The 21,916-nt window shown below is 39.9% G+C and overlaps 1 protein-coding gene across 4 annotated transcripts in view; it reads left to right on the forward strand.

Moving 5' to 3' along the window:
- CFAP43 (cilia and flagella associated protein 43) overlaps window positions 1-21,916 on the forward strand; it is an 83,694-nt gene that overhangs the window by 21,317 nt on the left and 40,461 nt on the right. For all 4 annotated transcript variants that reach the window (XR_006654825.2, XM_045191538.3, XM_045191539.3 and 1 more), the window contains 10 exons: window positions 955-1,022; window positions 2,746-2,877; window positions 5,374-5,490; window positions 7,454-7,534; window positions 10,692-10,840; window positions 12,377-12,480; window positions 16,187-16,327; window positions 17,113-17,285; window positions 18,375-18,524; window positions 20,411-20,541. Coding sequence is in view for 3 of the 4 variants with exons in the window: in XM_045191538.3 (XP_045047473.2) it covers window positions 955-1,022; window positions 2,746-2,877; window positions 5,374-5,490; window positions 7,454-7,534; window positions 10,692-10,840; window positions 12,377-12,480; window positions 16,187-16,327; window positions 17,113-17,285; window positions 18,375-18,524; window positions 20,411-20,541 (1,246 nt within the window). In the remaining variant the exon portion in view is untranslated. The remainder of the gene's footprint in view (window positions 1-954; window positions 1,023-2,745; window positions 2,878-5,373; window positions 5,491-7,453; window positions 7,535-10,691; window positions 10,841-12,376; window positions 12,481-16,186; window positions 16,328-17,112; window positions 17,286-18,374; window positions 18,525-20,410; window positions 20,542-21,916) is intronic.

The raw sequence follows: 21,916 nt of genomic DNA on the forward strand, positions 1-21,916 counted from the left end.
TCATGAGAAGCTGGACTCTTATAGAAGATGGACTGGGAAAGAGACTGCTGGGAGGTGAATAGTCCTTGAGAGAAGGGACAGTATCCTTCTTAGCATCTGGGAAAATGCCAAGCACCTAATACACAGTAAAGAAATAATTTGATGGATGCCATCTGGGCTTTTGATCTTGAAGTTCTCATGATTTTTCTACATAACAAGTAATATGCTTTTGTTATTTCCCTTCAAGGACAGTATCTTTTTATTAACATAATTAGCATATAATATTATATTAGTTTCAAGTATACAACATCCAAGGCCAATATTTTATTAATAAGTGACGAGAGGGGAGGGGAGAGGGAAAACAGGGCGGAGAGGGGAAGGGTCTAGTCAAGAAACATGTATAGAGGACCCATGGTAATGGACAACAGGGCAGGGACTGACTGACGGAGGGAGAATGGAGGGTGGGGCAGGGGAGAGCAATGGGGGAAATATTGGCAGGAGTGTAGTTAAACAACACTAAAAAATGCTCTTACAGAACTTTTTCTTTCTTTTATCCACTGTGCTTTATTTACTGAGGTATAAATTACACACCATAAAATGTTCAGATCTTAAGTATACAGCTTGATGATAATAATATAGTTTTTCCCCCCTGGCCTCTTAAAATCTCTGACAATGCTTTTCTTAAAAAAAAAAATATATATATATATATTTGCTAACTATTACTACAATGTTAGTTACATAGATCTAATGATACCGACCTTTAAAAAACTTGTGTTATTTACGTCAGTAATCAGTGCTAAGCAGCTTTTATTAGTCATTGCTTGGAAGGCATCATGGCACATATTCTAATATGAAGTTGATTTTCAGAAAAATAGGATTACAAAGAATGAATAGTGCTCGGAAACCAAATGAGATGAAGTACTTTGTATCGCACTTCTGTGTCATCGATTTCACCTTCTTTTTCTTTCCCAAAAGATGGAAGAGATCTTATCAGTCCGGTCACCATGGCGTATCAGAAGGGAGGTGTGCTTGCTTCTGGAATAGTAATGTATTTTTTTTCTTCAAAATTAATTGCTTTCAAGAAAATATACAATTGCCACTTGCTGTCATTTACTGTTATGAGCTGTAATTTATGATGTCGGTTTCTGTCAGATTAGTAATTAAAATTGTTTCCTTCTTGGATGCTATTACAAAACTTTTTTAATGAGAATTTCGAATATATATAAAGAGAATTTCTACAGTGATCACAGTATCATGAACTACCATATATCTGTCTTATTGCGAATAGGCAAAAGTAAAAATTTAAAAATCCGTGCCTCCCCCAAACACCTAACACCCGTCACCCAATTTCATTCCTATTCGTGCAGTTAATGCACTGAGTTTTCAGACACAAATGGGGCCTTTTATCCAAACTTTAGCTTAGCCTCTTCTGTGTGTCCATGTAGTTTACCTGTATCATACTGTGATTATCCGTGATAGAATTCGTATTAATAGCCATCATTTACGTGGTGCTTATTTTGTGCCAGGCACCGTTCTAAGTGCTTTCCTTGTATTATCTTATTGTTCCTTTTTTAAATTTTTATTTTTTACTGTATTTTTATTACCATTGATCTGCCCTCCACCTTCACAACGACCCTACTGAGTAGAAACTACTGATGAAGGAACCAAGTCTTTCCGAGTGCCCTCAGCCTCAGCAGGTCTGCAGAGGAGTCAGACCATGTTACTTGTCCACGCTGCGGCGATCAGTGCTAAGGTTTGGAGCTGGCCTCCACTAAGATCTCAGGTCTGTCGGTCGCTGTCCTGAGACTGCTGTTGGCTTTGTGCCTTCTGTTGCCACAGATCACATCTCCAGGACCCTGAGTAGCTAGTCAGTGTTGCTAGGGTGAGAGAGAGAGCTCCACCAATGAGAAACAATATGGATTTGCAATGGACTACCCCCACCTCCTACATGTAGTCTGCGTTTGTGGCCTTGGTGTTTTCTTCAAACTAATTTAAAGAAAGGATTGGAGCATCTGCTCCGGTGAGCTATAGAGAATGATGATAAGAATGATGAAATCACTTGCATGCTCCCCCCAGTGTCTGAACCCAGCCTTCTCACAAATGCTTACTCTTAGTTATAATGGGGTCTACTCTACAAATTATGGGTGAATTTGACCAAAGCTTCTTCACTGTTGTAGAAGCAACTCAAATTCCTCTTGAGAATAGTTAAACTAACCTAAATCTGTGCATAATCAACCAACTAACCAGCTAGCTCATTTTATTGGATACTTAGATTGGAAGAATATAAAGGAAACAAACAGCACACTCCCTACATTTGAGCCATTTAGGAAGACAAGAAATTCTACATAACAATGATTAAAGGGCACACATTAAGACTGGTGGCCTTCGAAGTAAGGAGACTGCTATATATACAAACCACACAATCAACTCTGCCTCATTTTCCCCACCTCCTGCATAATAAAGAAGGTAATAAGAAGATAGATGCTAGAAAAGTTCAAAGAAAGGAGAGTTCAGTAAAATTATAGGTAATTGAAAAATGTGTAACAAATGAGATAAAACTGAAGCTTGACCTGGAAATATGGTTGAAAGTTTTCTAAATAAAGGGAAGAAGACAGGGCATTCTTGATAATGTAAAAATAGATAAAGATTCCAAAAAATAAACAGTAGGGGGTAATCAATAACTCTTAGCTTGTCTGATAAGGAAAGTATACTATGCATTGACTAAGACTGATTTTCTGCATTTATCTCATTGTTTTTGGTCTCTAGGATGGCTTTGTGTATTCTTTTATTATTAAAGATTCAACTTACAGGGTAGAGGACTTTCTTCAGGTTGAAGAGCCTGTGGAGTATTTGATGTTTTCTCCCAGTTACAAAATGTTGCTGATTCAAACAGACAAGGTATGCTAGACGCTGATTTCTTGGTTTGCAATTTTCGGATATTGTTATCATCATTGCATCACAGGAATGAAGGGCAGGGTAGGTTGCATAATGATACTCTCCAAGTCAGGACTCTTTTAAGTTGCAAATGAAAGAAAAAAAACATTAAAAAGGCTTTACTAACAAAGGGAGTTTTGTTGGTTTTTGTGCATGTAACTGAAAGGGCAAGGAGTTCATCTGAATCCAGGAGCTCCCCTAAAAGCCACTGGCCTTGCTCGTCTGCCATCTCTTGGCTCTGTTTCCTCTCTGCTGTCTCCCTTTCATGCAGACTCACCCCTACGAAGCCAAAAGAGCCTCCTGTATCTCTAGTTTATATTTCTATGGTTTTTGTTGACCATGGTGGGAAGATAGCAAATAGAAAACAATGTCCTTGAGTCTAGACTCATTGTACTAATTTGGGTCACCTCCCCCACTATATGTCAATTACTATGTCCAGATGGACTTTAAGCTCTGATTGGCCAGGCCTACCCTTAGACTCTGGGTAGAGGCAACCCACCCAAACATAAACTGAGATGGAGGTCATGAGTGGTTCTCTAAGGAAAATATGGGCTCTGTAAGAAAAGAAGGGAAGGGAATAAATACGGGGTAACATCAAATGTCCACCTCAATTATACTATTAGAAAGACTCCTAATTAATGGGATGACCTTCAGAGCCCAGAATTAGCAGCAGTTTATATTGTTTGGCAACAATTTTAGGTGAATTACAAACAGAGTTCAATGATTTTCTGCCTAAAAGGAATTTAAATGTAAATATGGAAAGACCGCAGTTTCTGATGATTACCAGAAGTTAAAACAACTGTACTAACTATATTTTAATAAATGACTAACTTAAAATATTTAGAACAGGAAATAATGATAATACAAAGGTAATATAACAGGAGGTAGAAAGACCCAAATAGAACTTCTAAAAAAGAAAAATATACTAAAAGTAAAAATTAAATTGATACGTCTAATACAAATTCTCCCAGCCAAAGAGAGAATTAATGAACTGTAAAATAAATTAGAAGAACTTATCTAGAATGTAGCCCAGAGCCACAAAAGGTAGGAAATGCAGAAGGGAGGGTATGATGCATGAGTGATACTGTGAAAAGATCTATATATGTTCAACTGAAATCCCAGAGAGAAGAAAGAGTGGGACAGAGGCAATACTTAAAGAGATATTTTTCAGAACTGATTAAAGACGTGAATTTGCAGATTGAAGAGACCCAGTGAATCCCAAGCAGGATACATAAAAAGATATCCACACTGAGATTTAACATAGTGAAATTGTTGAAAACTAAAGACAAAGAGAAAAATCTTAAAAGAAGTCAGAGAGAAAAACAGATTATGTCAAAGGAATTTCAGTTAGACAAACAACTGACTTCTATGTGGTAATAATATAAGTAAGAAACAGTGAATATATCTCCCATGCAGTGCCAGGGTCAGCAAACTGTGAACCCTCTGGTAGAACATACACTCCATGAGGACAGGGGCTTTTTGTCTGTTCTGTCTTCTGATGCAGCCCCAGTATCCACACCAGCGCCTGGCGCAGTGTACCCCCTTCATACAGGGTCCGGCAGAAGTAACGCCTGCTTGAGTGTGGTGGGTAGGGTAATAATGTAGGTGTAATAATGTATAGTTTTAATTTGAACATTTCACCTAACATGTCATATGATGTGCTTGAGTGTGATCTTGTTGTTACAGAATTACATGCTTATGATTTTGTAATAAAAGGGGGGCATTATTTGTACTGGACCCTGTATTTCTTGAAATAATGAAAGAAAGGTAAAATCAGTAAATATCTACCAGATTTTAGAGTCTACAGAGAAGTATTTTTTATATAAATAAGAAAAAAAATATTCACGTTTAACTGAACTTGAAGAACTTGTGATTAGTAGACCGGAGACTTGTTATTGCTAGTTAAGTGACCATACCGTATTATAGTTACTTGGCAGAGATGCATAATTTAAAGGGTAGGTTTTGGGGGTTTTTTAGAAGTGAATTTTGGAGCTGAGAATGATGAAGTCATAAAGTGACAGCTTTGGCCCCATCTTCACAATTTCCACAGAGACTTATTAAAAGGTTTCGTCAGCATCCTCCATGGTCTAGTACATGATAAGACTTAGTTCATCTTAACAACTTTTCTGGTTTTCCACATATTTCAAATTTTCTGCATCAACAGTTAGAAAAAAAATTGTTACATTTTATAACTTAAAAAATGAATGCCTGGAATTGAAGAAAAGAATACAGCCCCATTTATTGATTATTACTAAAGATGAATGAATAACTAAACAAACATCAAGCTTTTAGATTTTAAGTTCCTGTAGGTCAGGGCCTTAAGGAGTTGATCTCTACTATTCCATCACCCAGTCCCATCTAGTGCCTTGCTCACAGAAGACATTCAATAAACATTTGTGGAATTGCTCACATAACAATTGCATTAATTTTCCTCCTTTTTTTCTTGTGGTATATTTACAGGGATCTGTGTATATTTACACTTTTGGCGAGGAGCCAACCTTGGATAAAGTCCTCGAGGCTTGTGATGGGCAATTTCAGGCCATTGACTTGATCACACCTGGAAACGAATACTGCATAGTAAGGACTATTTTATTGTGTCACAATAGGGTTTAAAGTTGAGATTTTGGAAGTTCCCGTACAACCAGATACACATAGGAGATAGAGGTTATTGTTGAAGATGAGGTAGAAATGCCAAACACTTTCATCACCAAATGTACTCCCTAGTTAGAAAGACGTTATCATACTGAAACTCCATAATAGTAATTCTCTGCCAATGGCCAAGGCCATTGAAGTTTTAGGAGCCATTTTGTTTATATTCACCATACAAATTTTCCACGCCAGACCTTTGAACACACTCACTGCTAATGAGTCATCAACACTCATTAAACTGTTAGTCCTTACCCGATTTCAGAGGGATGTAGCCCCATAGAAGGGTGAAGATGAAGAAGTCGCCATGCATGAAATATGAACTCAGTCTAGTTAGAAATAAAAATATCTACCCTTTACATTTAGAAAAGACCTTTTTCCCAGGTGTTTAACTATTTACCTATTGTTTATCTCAAGAAACATGTTTCACCTTTCCTATGATTTATCAGCAAATCCATTAGGAATTTGGGAGTTCCAGCAAATAAAAACACATAGATTGTGGAATCGTTACACTTGGGTTTTCTTCTACTCTTGAAATTCTGATTATGTGATTTTTCATCCAGATATCCTCTGATAAGCATTATGTATATTCTTATGGTTGTTTCAACTCAGTTAAAAGCTCCATGCAAGATTTTCACATTCAGGATTTAGATACTTGATCCACATTTTCATGTCACTCACTCCCTAGTAGTCAAAAACAGAATTTAAATTGTACCACACTGTAGTTACTTTAAGCCGCTTTCAGTTTTGATCCTGTGAAAGAGTAAAATTACTTGTTAAAATGAACAATATGAACTGCAGTTTTCCAGCCCAGCATGTAAGGAGACTTACAACAAGAAAAAAGCTGAATGAACTTAAAAGCAGCAATTCTTCTTAGATCCATCAGAGAATTGAGGTCACAAGGAAGACCACTGTCCCCCCAAATTATAGACAGACAGGCAGATCCACAGCTTAGGGAGCACATGTCCAGAAGCAGAAACCATACTGGAGCCTGGGAGAGGGAGGATTGCAACGGAAAAATATGCACATCTCAGGTCTTGTTTAAGAAGTCTCATGAAAATTCAAGGAGAGCAGGAGGAAACAAAAACAAGAACACCAGAGGAAGCAACCCAGATGTCCTTCAATAGGAGAGTGAATAAACAAATTGGGGTACATCCATATAATAGAATATTATTCATCACTGAAAAGAAATGCACTAGTAAGCTGTGAAAAGACATAGAGGAAACTTAAGTGCATATTGCTAAGTGAAAGAAGCCACTTTGGTAAGGCTGCATGACTTCCTCCATATGACATTCTGGAAAAGACGAAACTACGGAGAGTGTAAAGAGATCAGTGGTTTCTGGAGGTCCAGTGGGAGGAGAGGGAGGGCAGGACGAGGTGGAGTAGAGGATTTTTAGGGTGGCAAATGTACCACATTAATACAAGATGTCAATAATACGGAAATTGTATGTATGGGGGAGGAGGTAGGTCTATGTGCTTTCTGTTCACATTTTCTGTCATCCTAAAATTACTCTTAAAAACAAAGTCTATTAATCAAATAAACAACAATGTATAATTTCCTATTTCTAGGTTTATTCTCCAGGCAATAATCTACTGAATTTTCAAGTAATTTTTATTTCAATTATGTTACTAAGAAAATAATCTTTATTTCACATTTGTAAGCCTAATTAGTTGTTGTTACTTAAGTCACATTAAAAAATAGTAGTTAATATGTGTTTAAAATGAAAAGCATTGATGCTGAGATTGTGAAATAGTTATAATCCACATAAGAAGAATACAACTTTGTACCAAATAATCAGAGTGATAGATCAGAGTACTAGAAGGGGACTTGGAACATCCTTCCGAAGCAGAGTCTTGTTTCCCATTCAGAGTTTTGTGCCTCTCTCTTTCACAGACACTCACATATTCAGGGGAAGCTTGTGTTTGGTGTTTAGAGGATGGTGCTTTTGTCAGCAGGATTAATCTGAACACCCCGGTAAGTACGCCTTATAAATGGATTTCAAAAAAATATTGACTTTTATTCCAATCTACTTTTGCGTATTCACCTGTCCATAGTCTGGGGCAATACTTGTTACAGATGCTTTATTGCTTTTTTACCTTGTATATTTAGAGTAATTCTTGTGCATAAAGTATATTCCACAGCCCAGAGGACGGAACTTAAGGTACTACACTGTATAGAAGAAAGGGCAAGTTTTTCTGTGCTTGCAGGTATTTCTGAAACTCTAGTGGCTTGTCTCTCATTCATGCTGTAACTTCACTGTGGATTGGCAGGGTGTCTGCTCCACTCATTCTCTCAGGGAGACAGGCTGCTGGAACCAATACCAGCTAATAACCCCGCATTGCCAGGGTTATGGGAAGAGAGTGCTAGAGGGTCTTGAATTAGCAATTAAGTGCTTTTACTCAGAAATAAAATGTCCCCTTGGTAATAACTAGTTAAATAGCCCCATCTAACCTCAACGGGATTAGTTAGCAATGAAAGAAAAATGCCATTGTAAGCAGCTTGAGCCAAAAATTAAAAAGTGTTATTGGGTCAATCAGCTATAATGTATAGAACTTGTCTGGCCTCAGGGGAGGCTCAATCCACCTGTGTACTGTGTTTAGTTTCATCTTGGGCTTCATTTAGTGGCATGCAGGTGCCACAGGTGCCCAGCTCACATCAGGCCATCAGGAAGGAGTACCTACTACAGTGGGAGGAGGAAGGGAAAAGAAGTTTCTCCTTTTTAGAATTCTCATTAAATATCCTCTAATGTCTTAATAACACCTCTGAACTGTGGACAAGGGGAGGAGAAATGCTAATTGGCTTAAATTCAGCCCAGGAAATGGGAGTCACATCTATTTCACTCAACCCTGAAAATATGAGAGAGATGGATTCTCAATGGATATTCAAAAATGTCCTATTAGTTACAGGAAGGTAAAGTACAGTATAGGGAATATATTTTAAAATATTGTAATAACTATGTATGGTGCCAGGTGGATACTTGAAATATTGGGGGAGCACATTGTAAGGTATATGAGTTTCTAACCACTATGCTTTACACCTGAAACTAATATAAAATAATGTTGACTATAGACTGTAATTGAAAAATAAAATTTAAAAAATTTTAGAAGGAGGGAGGCTGTATGAATCATGATTGGCAAACCATAATTCCTCATAACACGTGCCATAAGGCGATACCATTTTTTCTATGTTCACAGTTCACTGTGCATTTTACATAATAGAATTTTAAAAACATAAAAGGACCAAGGAACAATGATAATTAACTCTTCTTAAATTATCGACATTTGCTGTATTACAGTTTTAGATGAGATATGGATTTTGGCAGTAAGTAGGAAAATTACAGTGCTTCCCATTATAAAATTAAAATCTCAATTATAAAACAAGATGAAGCATCATACTGCACATAAGAAGATTACAAAATATAAAGACACATAACTCAATGGGATAAATAAAACTCACCCCAAATGGTAAAGATAACAATTCTTACCTAAAAGACTGAAATATGAGTAGACTCCATAACCTGTGACAAAGGCTTGTATGTATTTGTTTCTATTAGAATTACTAGAACTAGAAAAGATCTTAAAGTTCATCTGATCAAATCTCCTTTTACAGAAGAGAGACATACAGATTTGACAACCCCCCAACGGGCTGCATAATCAGGACTTACCTTCTTCTTGACAAAGGAGGGAAATAGGCACCATCAGATGGCCTGCTTTCTGCTTTAGACAGCTCCCTTTCCCCTTCACTTGACTAGAGGGGAGAGATTTGGACAACTTTCACAGTGAATTCACCAAATCTTCATTGAGCTCCAAACCAGGCATGGTACACGCATGTGGTTCAGCCCTCACTGGGGAGAGTTGGCAGTTTTTCCTTGGTGGAAGATACCGCTGCCCTGCGGGGAATTGATAGGTTGGGGCCAGATCTCCCTGCCTATGCCCACGACTGCGTTGCCATGAATGTTTTAGGCAGTGCTCCTCCGAAAACCCAGCCCGGCACCATGCTAGCAGGATACAAGACACTGCCAGTAGCATCCCTTAATGTCCCCTGCAAGGGTGCATAAGGCCCTCCCGATACTGCTGTACCTTCTTAGCCTAGCCCACTATTGCCCTAGGATGGAGAATAATTTCAACTGATTATTTTGAGAACTCACACCACACACTCATGCACACACACACATTGAGAGCTCCCATAAAGTCTTTCAGTTTAAAAGAAGAAGAAACCTCACTATTTTGTTTCTGGTTTCACACTTAGATACCATGGAAGACTCAACTAGAATCAACTGGAAAATTCACCTTTAAAACTAGAATTAGAACCTGCTTATTTGGGAAACTGCACATTTCAATGGGTCAGGGCACCTGGGTTCTCATCTGAGCTTTGTCACCGGCTCTGAGATCCTGGGGCAAATTCCCGCCCTTTTCTTGGCCTCTATTTTCTATTGTGCAAGAATGATTATCTCCTAAGATCTTTTCTACTTCTAATATTCTATGATTGTATTCAAAACAACCTACAACGTTTAATTTATAGAGAAATGAATCTGATTTCTTGAGGGTCACAAAAGCAAATTTTTTCTCTTAGACATTCTGTAAATCATCGTAAGGAAAGCAGGAATCTGTGATGCAGTCTGCTGACTGAACACATCGCCCAGTGATAATGGCTATTTTATGGAGTCTTCTTCAGTCATCCCAGCACCCCAGGATCTACCGTTATCCAGCAGATGAATGATGATTTTAAAAAATCTCTAACATTCTATAAAGATGTCCAAAAGTGCTAGGAATTTATTTTTAATTTATTATTTTATTTTTCACAATTATTGGTGTAATTTTATAATCATTTAGGGGTGAAAACAGAGCCATGGCTTAAAGTTCAATAAAGGTCTTTAACTTTTGTCCTCTTAATGTTACGATAAAAGAATAAGATGTTCAAATTCCCGTGACTTATTATGTAATCGATTAGCTCAGGAATGTCGAATGTGTAGTTTGTCATACCACTCTTCTCGAATTCTGCAGGCTTTTCGACTAAACCGTAGAAATCTGATGTGTGGGAGAGCCAGCTTCGTGTGTGTGTGTGTGTGTGTGTGTGTGTGTGTTTGTTTTGGCACAGTGAAGTTAAGCATCTGGGGCTTTATTTTTAACAGACGACAGTTCTGGCTTGCTCCCCCTCCTCCCTGTCCATGGCAGTGGGGACTGTGGGTGGCTTCGTCCACTTCTTTGACATCCAGGACGCCAAGTCCCCTCGGGAGGTTCACAAGGCCTTTCTCTCGGAATCCTCCGTCCAGCTCCTCACGTACGTACTGTCTGCTTCTGGCAGCCACTCTGTCGGCCCTGTCCGTTGGGAATTCCAGTGAAGCCATAGTTCCTTTACATTTTAAGTTTTACATGTTTTGTTTTGGAAATTAATATATTGACTTGGTTCAACGTTCAAAAGGTACAAAATGGCCTGGACCCTTGGGTGTTCTACCCTTGTCCCTGAACATCCAGTTCTTCTCCCTGAGGCAGCCTGTTACCAACTTCTCATGTCTTTTTTCAGAGGTGTTTATCCATAAACAAGCAAAAGGATAAGTATTTCCTTTTATTTACACAAATAATTATTAAGCACTTAGAGTGCAGCAGGCACTTCTATTGCATTAACTCTATGAGATGGAGATTTGTACTGTCTCCACTTTACAGATGGGGAAGATGAGGCACAAAGAGTTTAATAACTTGCTTAATATCACACAGATGTAAATGGCAAATGCCAGGATTTGAACCCAGGCAGCTGGGCTCCAGGGTCAGTGCCTTTGCTCTAAAAGGGAGCTAACCATATACAGTGTTCTGCATCTCATTTTTCTCACTTAATAATGTATCTGGGAGGATGTTTCCTAACCACACATAATAATCTTCCTCATTCTTTTTTACAGCTACATAGTATTTCGTTACGTGAATATACTATCATTTTTAAAAGAAAATATATTAGTGGGCATTTAGATGATTTTAAATGTTTTGAAGCAAGACTTTTAAGAAGGCAGCATAGAGACATTGTGTTTGGACTCATGTGTTACTATTCTTTCTTTTGTTAATTTATCATAATCACAGGTATTAATAAGAACTGACATTTGTGTCCTGTCACATACGGTAGCTCATTGAATGTGATCCTTGCCCCACCATTTAGGAAGGTATTATGCTCGTACCTATTCCACAAATGAGGGAATTCAGGTTCAGAGAGGTTAAGAGAAGCGTTTGCAGGGCGATGACCCAGCCAGCGCCTGGAGGGGCTGGCTTCCTGCCCGTGCTGTTCTGGCAATCTGCCCCCCCCCCTCAGTGGGGAAGGACCTGTAACCTCCCTCCAGTTACACCCAGCTCCTCTGTACCGTAGCTTTTGATGGTACATAGCTTCTTCCTCAGATCCTTCCCACTTACCCTGATTTGCATTTGCCCGCTTTTTCTAATTTGATGAAGGTGTAGAAACATTTCACTACATTTTTTCCTCCTCCAGCCAGGTACTGGTCCTGAAGGGTACAGAAATGTACTCCATGCTAATTTGAGAATTGCTTATTTCCACTAGAAATATCTAGAAAGCTCTATTGTCATATTTCATTCACTTATGATGAAATAGTTGCCCATTTTTAGTAAATCTTGACTGTTTTGTAATTTGGAAATAACATTAGCCTAGGATGTAATGAGTACATTTATATATAATCACTTGACTTTTATAAGGTCAGATAATATTGAAAATCACAGGCCATAAGAATGACCAATTTTGGATGGATCTCTGCGCTGTTAATCAATAAATGTTTACCATTTTATCAGTGGAACAAGTCAAATCAGACTTCTTCTTTCCCAGTTACGACCAGAGAGGGATGTATCTGTTAGCTGGCACATCTGAAGGACACGTCTTTGTCATCAATGCCAAACCCTCAAGCTCGTTTGAGGTTCTTGGATTCGTAGGTACTACACAAAATGCTTTTTAATTTAAAATATCGGTCACTTTATTCCAAAGAACTTAAGGTGGTGAAAGTGGGGAGATAATAAGTGAGATCATTTTTGTGGTATATTTTCTAAAAGAGAAGCATTTAAATAACTCTTAAAAGTTACTTTGGAGAATTCCCATACTGGGCAGAGCTGGGCAAGGGGGGTAAAATTGAGACAACTGTAATTGCCTAATCAATAAAAAATATATATATATTTTAAAAGAATTCCCATATCATATTTAGAAGTTCTCGGTGCATCTGCTTGATGCGTAGTTCATACTAATACGTTTTCTCTAGTCAATCATGAACGAATTAACGAAGTGGCTAAATATACCTAATGTTATCACAAAGAGAAGTTGGGTTGTTTATCCCTGAGATATTTTTAAAGGTAATATTTGATCTCTATTTAAACTTATCTAAAGAAGGTTTTGTGACATGAATCTTTTTCCTCTTTAAACAAAATGATACCTAGCTTTTCAGTAGTTTATTTAAATGCCCACGTAAACTATAGATCTGGTGGGCGAGATGGCACTTTTATGGTAAATAGTAAGAACTAATGCATTTCTCTCTGACTATAAGTACTAAATGTGTATGTCTATTTACCCCAAATATATATTTTTAAATCCATGTTGATTTTTAAAAATTATTGAGTACCTACTAGATGTAAAATGCTGAATCTAGGCCCTGTGGGGCATGGAGAGGTCAAGGACACAATTTAGTGGAGGAGGAATGAGCAGAGTGCTGTGTAGGCTCAAAGGAAGAAGCAATTCATTCTGCTGGGTGTGAGGAAAGGAGTGGAAGTAAAGGGGGCATTAATGGAGGGGTGCAGAGGATAGGGAAGAGTTTTCTGAGGATTTAAAGCAGTGGAGGATGGGCCATGTTAGTATTTCATCTCGAGGGAAAAGTTGGAGCAAAAGCCCTTGGAGTGGTAAGAAGTCTGGCGCAATAGGGAAACAGAAGAGTTTACTAGATGGCGATTACGGTGATGAAGTCTGGGAGAAGACAAAGGGTCTGGAGTGTCATTCCAAGGAGTCCAGACTTGGTTCTGTGGTTAAAGCAATATCCTCAGGTATTCAGATGGGACTAGTGTGATTTCACTTGGTTTTCTGAGGATGACTCTGGCGCAAGTGTGAAGAATGGGACAGAGAGGCAAGAGAATGGAATAAAAGAGATGAGTTAGGGAACTATTCTAGTAGTCCAGGCATGAGGCGATATTAATCATGACAAAAGCTAATATTTATTGAAGGATTTCGGTGTTCTTAAGCACTGGCATGTGTTAATTTATTTAATTCATTTTTTTCCAAGATTTTATTTATTTATTTTTAGAGAAGGGGAAGGGAGGGAGAAAGAAAGTGGGGGCGGGAGGGAACATTGGTGTGAGAGAGAAGCATCAATTGGTTGCTTTTCGTATGCGCCATAACCAGGGACCAAACCCATAATCCAGGCATGTGCCCTAACCAGGGACCGAACCGGTGACCTTTCGCTTTGCAGGACGACACCCAACCATCCGAGCCACACCAGTCTGGGCAATTTGTTTCATTCCTGCTGACAACTCTTACAAGGTGGGGGCTGCTGTTACACTCATTCACAGATGGGGCAGTGGAGGCAGAGCGAGGTTAAGTCCTGCTCAGAGCCGTGCAGCTGCAGGCCATGGTGGCCTCAGGCTCAGCAAGCCCGGCTCAGGCTCCCGCTCCCCTCACTCAGCATGCAGATGCCCGTGCAGCAGTCACCAAGAGAAAAGGGAGGGAACCGTCATGAGTGACAGAATGGACAGGATTCGGTATTGGAAAGCAGGAATGACTGACATTTCTAGCCTGGATGGTGGAAGTTTTTGATGTCATCAATTGAAATAAAAACTCAAGAAAAAAAAAAGTTATGAAGGTTGAGGAATAGGTTGAGCTGAGGAGCTTGGTAAATTCAAAGCCAATAAGCTCTTCATTTGGGGATCTTCAGTATAAGTTTGGAGATGGAGATCTGTAGTTCACAGCTTAAGGATGGAATTCTGATCTTGAAATCATGGAAGCTATTGAGGAGGTTTGAGAAGACAGAGTGGATGCAAACCCAATTGTTTTATGATACCAAGCAGGTAACCTTAATATGCAAATCAGATGACATAGAATGTGATAGGACCTATGGCTGACCTCAGAGTGGATGCAAGTTCTAAATATTCCATTTTTTAACATATCTGGTCAGTCAGAGTATGGGATGGGAAAAACTATTTCCATTGAAGTTGTGGACAGAGAAAGACAAGGCAGTGAAGAAAACTGAGGACTGGCCAGAGTAAGAAGAAAACTGGGAGTCGCCTGCCCTAGAAAGAGCTTGGAGGAGAAGGCTGAATGAGGGGGTATACTGTGGCAGAAGCGTGAGTGGAGTGAGTCCTGGGAGGAGGCCCTCATATATTTGCCAATCACAAGTGACCCCTGGGAGAGTTACTTTTTTGGAGTGGAGAGACAAAGAGGTTAGGGAGGGGTGAGAGGTCGGAAAATGAAGTCAGTGAGTGACAACTCTTATTTTAAGAAATTTGGCACTGGCTGGTTTGGCTCAGTGGATTGAGTACTGGCCTTCGAACCAAAAGGTCGCCGGTTTGATTCCCAGTCAGGGCACATGTCTGGATTGTGGGCCAGGGCCCCAGTGGAGGGGGTGTGAGAAGCAACCAATGTATCTTTCACACATCAATGTTTCTCTCCCTGTCTTTCTCCCTCCCTCCCCCTCTTGCTAAAGATAAGTAAATGAAAAAAATCTTTAAAAATTTTTTTAAAAAGAAGTTTGTAATAGAGAAAAGAGAATTGGATGGTAACTGTGGTGGGGAAACAGGGTTGAAGGAAGGCCTGGCTTTGAAAATAGGGCGTTCTTGAGGGCTGAATAGAAGAAATCCTAAAAGACACAAGAAAACAAAAAGAAGTAACTGATAGCACATGGTCTAACAGGATATTGGAGACATGAGCTCAAAATCACAGATGGAAGGGGTTTATATTTTGTTCCTACAAATATGTCAGGAAGATGGGAGCAATGTAAAATTTGGATAAGAAAGTTGAGGTCAAGTTTGTATCAAATGTTCTCAGTCTTCCTTGCTAAGAGGAAAGGTCATTCACTGAACACCTGAGGCGAGGGGCTGATGCTGGGGGCCTGAGAAAGTGGGCACACTCGGAACAGCCCCCGTGGACACTAGGAGCAGTGAATCTGGAGAGAACCCATGGTGGGTCCCAGGCATAATCGCGCAGAGGTGAGATTACTTAGGTTCCTGGAAGACAAACTCGAGTCCTGCATATTTTCACCACACCCTCAGTACCTTGACTACAGATGGAAAAAACACTAAAGGCTGAGTTTGCCCGATATTAGGAATGGGCAAACCAGCTTGAGTGGATATTCAAGGGGCCAGAGCAGGCAGGTGATGCTAAGAGGGATGGGCATGGAGGCCTCCCTGCCTGGGAAAGAGGCTGAGTCCATCCAAGCTGGTTGAAAAGACCAACAGACACCTTACCAGGAGACTCCTTTATCTGTAGATCAAAAATGTCCCTGTCACTTATGTTGAAAGGTCACTTTAACTATCTAGTAAATAAATTTGGATCTAAAGATTTAGTGAAGGCAATTCTATAATGTGATATCTTCTTGGGAAGATAAAAGATTCTTTAAACTTATCGATGACCACTAGTGGTGGTGTGTTGATTTCCGTTTTCTTTCAGAGGTGCACAAAGGCATTTTACAAATATCCACGGTGTCTCTTTTGGAAACAGACATAGTGGAAGTGATGGTGCTTTCCTCACTTCCAGAAACAGGAAGAAGCAGTCTGGAAATATTTACTCTGCCTATAATACTACCTCAAGGTAAAGGAAAGACAAGCAATGAATTCTGTCCTGGGCTCAGACAAGTAGTTGCTATACCTTTTTTTCCTGGTGATAGCATGTTTTTTTCTCTTAACACATGAAAAGGTAAAATGGCCATCTTTTGTATATGTTTCAAAGTGAAACTTAATGAGGCTGCTAAATAATGTGAAACTAGTGAACTTTCTTCTAGGCCTTGTCGTTCATATGAATCTGTCCAATTACCAAAGGAAAGAAACAGGATCGACCGGCACTTTGGTCAAATTGATTTGTCATTTTGTGATGCCTGTTTTTTGTACTTTTAGATATACATAGTCAAATTCATATAGGTTACTATGTAGTTACTTTCACTGATAAAATTCTGAAGAAAGCTTTTTGGCTAGAGGTCTGATAAAATACACACTATTTTAGGTAACTAATGTCTGAGTAGCTATTTTGCAAATATATAATTGTAGAGTATAAGAGAGCCAAAGCCTCAAAGTACTTTCATATTTTATTAACCATGTTTTAATTAAAGGCCATCATAAGTTTCTTTTAATATGTCTCTATTTAATTGATGTAATTAACCAAGGCCTTATAAAAGATTTTATTCACTATCAATTGTTTAATACTCGAGTAATTCCAACAGAGCCCAGTTGTTTTTAAGTCATTTTTATCACCTACTAGCCTCTGCATTATTAATAGAGCATTTAACATTTTTATTTCACTTTTCATAGTTGTTCATAACAATTAAAAAATAAAATCAATACATGGTACAAGTGATCTCTCTTCTTCCCGAAATCTTACAGTTTCTGCAACCTTTGCTAATGAAAGAGGGAGTATGAGAAACGAATTCATCCATAAGTTCCTGTATGAGATAGAGCACAGCCTGTCCTCTGCAGTGTTGAACTTCCAGAGTAACCGAATATACGGCTACTGTAATGACGTGCCGTACATCTGCAGCTATCTCCTTCCTGAAAAAGTAGGCCAAAACTTAAGCTCGCCGTGATTTATCTTAGCAATCAAGACTCACACATTGTATTAATTAGACGTGATCCATGCTTTAACATTACAGCTCGGTTAACAAATGGTTTTTACTATTGTAATACAATTTCCTTGAATTAGATATATGTTAATCCATCAAACTCACACTGGTGCTACATCGATCATGCTTGTCAGATAAACATGCAGATGACACAATATTAGTTTAGTGCCCTGGAAAAACAATCTAACCCTAGAAAATCTATCCCACAGGTGTGAGGAGCTACAGGGCTGATGATCTTCAGGGGAAATTTCCACGTAAACCCTAAGCAAAATTGCACAAAGTAGTTAAACTGTGTTTCTGGCACCCTTTCATCACACTCTTTTCAGACTTCTCCCGTGTGGTATCACCTCCGGACACACACTCTGACCCAGACTGTCCACCACCCTTCCTGCCTAAGCCCTGCAGTCAAAGCCTTTCTCTCCCAGAGTAGCCGACGTCAGCACAGTATGAGACCCAGAAATTCAGAGAAGAAGTGGCTAGCGATAAGGAGGATTCAAGAAAAGCTTTGTGGAGGAAGTGGACATTTGAACTGAACTTCGAAGAATAGGTTAGATTAAAACATGGAGAAATTTTGTGGGCCATCTTGGTGGGGGTGGGGTTGCTGAGGTAGGGAGGAAGCAGGACTGGTGAGGATGAGGAGGGAGGGCATTCCAGACGAAAGTCACAGCAGGTGCAGGGGCGTGGAGGTGGAAGTACATGGAACACGTAGGGGCATAGTGAGTAATTTACTTGGACTTGAGCGTGGGGATGCATGAAAATGATTAGGGAGGAAGATTGTCAGTATAGTCTGGGATCTTTAACAATTACGAGCATATAAAGACTTTTCTTAGCTAGCCAAACAAACTTTTATTTTCAGACAAAGATGAAACGATGTGACACAAACGTAGGCGCCCACGTCATCATGTACTGGTTTATTTCCAGTGACAGTTTGCAGACTCGAGTCTGACTGTACGTGCACGACAGCAACCCCTGAGGTGCTGCTCCCCTGATCTTCTCTGTGATGCAGTCCTTTTCTCTGGTCGGCAGGAACATTGCGGTGTTTGCGTTCTCAAGCCCTACCACAAAGTGCAGAGCAAACAGTATGGACCTGGAGTGCTCTCCCTGTCTCCGCATGGACTGTGGCTCATAACAAAAGCTAAATGTGGAACTGTGTGTATACGAGACGTTCACACTTTGGTAAACTTTGTTTTAAAAAATATTATGGGATGTATATCTTGATTCCATTTAAGGAGCAAAAGCCCTTAGGAAAGGAATTGGAATTCTTTATTAGGTAAATTGAGTCATAACTTATTTACCACTAATGGTGTTATTGACTTTAACATTAGGCGTATTTATGTGCCTCAGAGATTTGAGTCTCTGAGGGAGGAAACACCAACCAGAGACAGAGATCTGCAAAGAAAAAGCCTGGGTAGGGCTGCCATGGGGGAGCTCCAGCCCAGCTCTTCCACCACTTACATGTGTGTCTTGGAAACTCATTGAGCTTCGGATGCTCCCCTGTAACATTTGGGAAGCCTTGTTTGCTCTCATACTGTGGGTTCTGGCAAGAGCCAGGTAGAGGGTAGATGCAAAACTTTGGAAATAGTGAACCGCTGTGCAAACCTAGGGATTATTGTTGCCATCTCCCTGGCCTGAAGGGCCTCTGGGCTGGTTGCTGCTGCCTGCACCTGGCTCTTCATGTGATGCTGGACCCGAGCTCCACTGGTCATCAGTATAATCTAATGCAGTCAGTGGTTCTCACCCAGCGTTCAGATACCCCATATACCCACAGGACACGTGCCTGCAGGTCTGGGTCCACTGGGCCCTGTTTCTGCCCATCCAGCTCTCCTTGCTCACATCTGCAAGAAAGCATATTTGGAACACAGTGGGCAAAAGTGTTATTATTATTATACAGGAAAAACCTTAAACCCCTTAGAGACTTTTTGTGAGTGAACAATTTGTAACCTCTGTTACACTGCCTCTTATTTAAAAGATTTGTAATGTACGCCACAACTGATAGTGGCATGCATGATATGGCAAGACATCAAAGTTTTGCAGGGGGGTGGGGGGGCAGTTACTCTATGCAAAGCGCCTAGTGTAGGGGGTTGTCTATGGCAGCACTGTTTGTAAAACAACCTATTGTCCATCAACAAGGACTGGATAAATGAATAGTGGTACCTAAAAATACATAAGTAAAATATGGAATGTTGTGCAGCTGTAACGCAGAATGAGGAAATCTTTATGCAGCAATATGGAAAGAACCCCAAGACATTGTTAGGGGGGAAAAGTAGGGTGCATAATATCAGTATTATTACTGTACTACAACTTACGTTGAAAGTTGTGTAAAATTTATTTACATGCATGAAAATGTCTGAAAGGATATTGAAGGATATTGAGAGGTGGTTGGGGAATGGTGATAGGAAGATTTCACTGCATTCACTTATATAGTTTTTGGATTTTGAACCATTTAAATGTTATTACCTATTCAAAAGTTTTAAAAATGTTAAGGTATCAAGGTGGAGAAGCAGTGTGACACAGAAGTCCCAGTGTTTAGTCAGGGGCAGAGACCATCACCCTGTGTACCAAGCTAGTGGTTTTATCTGGGTTCCAATGAAACAGCGTCAATTAACATTCTCCACGTGGGGCACATTCTTCTTCTTTCTTCACAGTGCCTGTCACCCTCTTGTCACCCTCAGCCTCTTCACGCAGAGGTGGAACCTGTCTGCTTCTTGAGGGCATCTGAATTTGCCCCCTCTGCTTGTTCAAGGCCCCTGTCTTAACCTCAGAGCCTTCAGCAAGACCATTCACTTCTCTGTGCCTGATTTTCCTGTTGTAGATTGATGGTTATAATCCCTGTCCTTCCACACCACCACAGACGGGAGAACGAGTCAGTATTGGTGCAATGCTTTGAGTTAGGGATTTTCGGTGCTCTGTATTACCCAGAGGCTACTTCCATACCGACTAAAATGCTGTTGACAAATAGAAAAAGATTTATCAACAAGCAAAGTGCATGTATCCCCCTTAGAAAAAAACATGTGATAGAATTGTGTTTGTAATTTTTGCACTTTGTTCCTAAAACTATTGAGGAAACGTTTGTTCGGTGTCGGAGTCATTCCCACCAGGGGCACGGCATCCAGTCGGTGAGCGTTTCAATGGACGGACAAAACATCCTGGTGAACGGGAAAGATGACGGCGCCCTTGTCTGCCTAAAATGGAGGTGCGTATAGTAAACAGTGAGCAGCCTCACGTGGTGTGGTGTTCTAAAATAAAGATTTTGTTATTATTAGGCACAGGAAGGCCAACATAACAGGAGACAACTGTCATTGAAAAGATGGTTATACTCACAGATCCCAGGAGGAGGGGGCATGCCCTGCTATTGGGGGCCACATGGGGAAGAACCAGGGTGGGTGAGGAGGCAGAGGAGGCAGGAAAGCCATGGGCAAGAGCCTTCATTACGGTTTCCATGCGAAGGAGCAGGCAGACGTAGAATTGGCTCGTTTAAGCCCAGTGGAGGAGATGGTTGGGTGAAGGTCCCGGATCAGTTGGTGTGCATTTGAAAGGTGGTCTCCAACGAGAATTGTTCACTGTTTCAGGAATTGGCTAGCCCTGGGAGAGGAGTCCCTCCAGAGTGAGCATGACCCCAGATGTCAAAGCATCGAACATACAAAACCAGAAAAGAAATCCTTAGATGATCAGTCCTCTTGTTCATAACACCTGTAGAAGTACAAGAAATGAGGACAATTCTGAGTAATAGATATCTTTAAAAACTCCTGTTTATCCCTAAAAATCCTTACACAGATATGTATATATGTATGTACACATACAGACTGACTTGCCTAATTAGACTTTGCTTAAACAATATTAATTTACTTAGACTTTGATTATACTAAAAGTAATTTCTAGATAAACAAATACTACTGAACATACAGATGATGACCAGGGGCAGAGAGCATGCAGGTGACAGCCAGGACTTTAAGTGTCCCTTCCTTGATCTGCCAGTGGACATCACTAGTTAATGTGCAGTTCATTTCCACGAAAACGGTATCTCCCAATGCCTCATGTGATCAAAACCATCATAAAACATGGCCTTTGTCAGTGACGTTTGAAAGTGTTAAATATTGTAGAGATTTTATATCATAACAATTTTGGTAGCCTTTTAGTTCAAAGACTATTTGAAGACTGCACCATCATGCCCATTTTATACATGAACTCTTAACTGACTCGTATTTCATATATGTTGTAACATATTCTTTATAGTCAGTGAACAAATAGTATCTTAGGTAACAGCAAATAAGTGCCGAAGCCCTATTTTTGGAAATAAAGACATTTTCACCCATAGTAGTTAATCATGTGGACTTGTGACTCAAAACAAAGTTGACTTTAGAACCCTAGCCCAGGACTTATCAGCTTGTACCCTCAGGCCCAGGACAGCCCTTCCCAGTCTTCTATAACAACTTTGTCAAGGTGGGGCCTGCAGCACCTGTGGGCTTGTTAGACAGGCATGTTCTTGGGCCCCACCCCGACTTTCTGAATCAGAGTCTCTGCAGGTGAGCTCCAGGAATTTGTTCTAATCATCCTGCCAGGTTTATTAG

The sequence above is a fragment of the Desmodus rotundus genome, chromosome 4 (assembly GCF_022682495.2).
Source record: "Desmodus rotundus isolate HL8 chromosome 4, HLdesRot8A.1, whole genome shotgun sequence".
Lineage (NCBI taxonomy): Eukaryota > Metazoa > Chordata > Mammalia > Chiroptera > Phyllostomidae > Desmodus > Desmodus rotundus.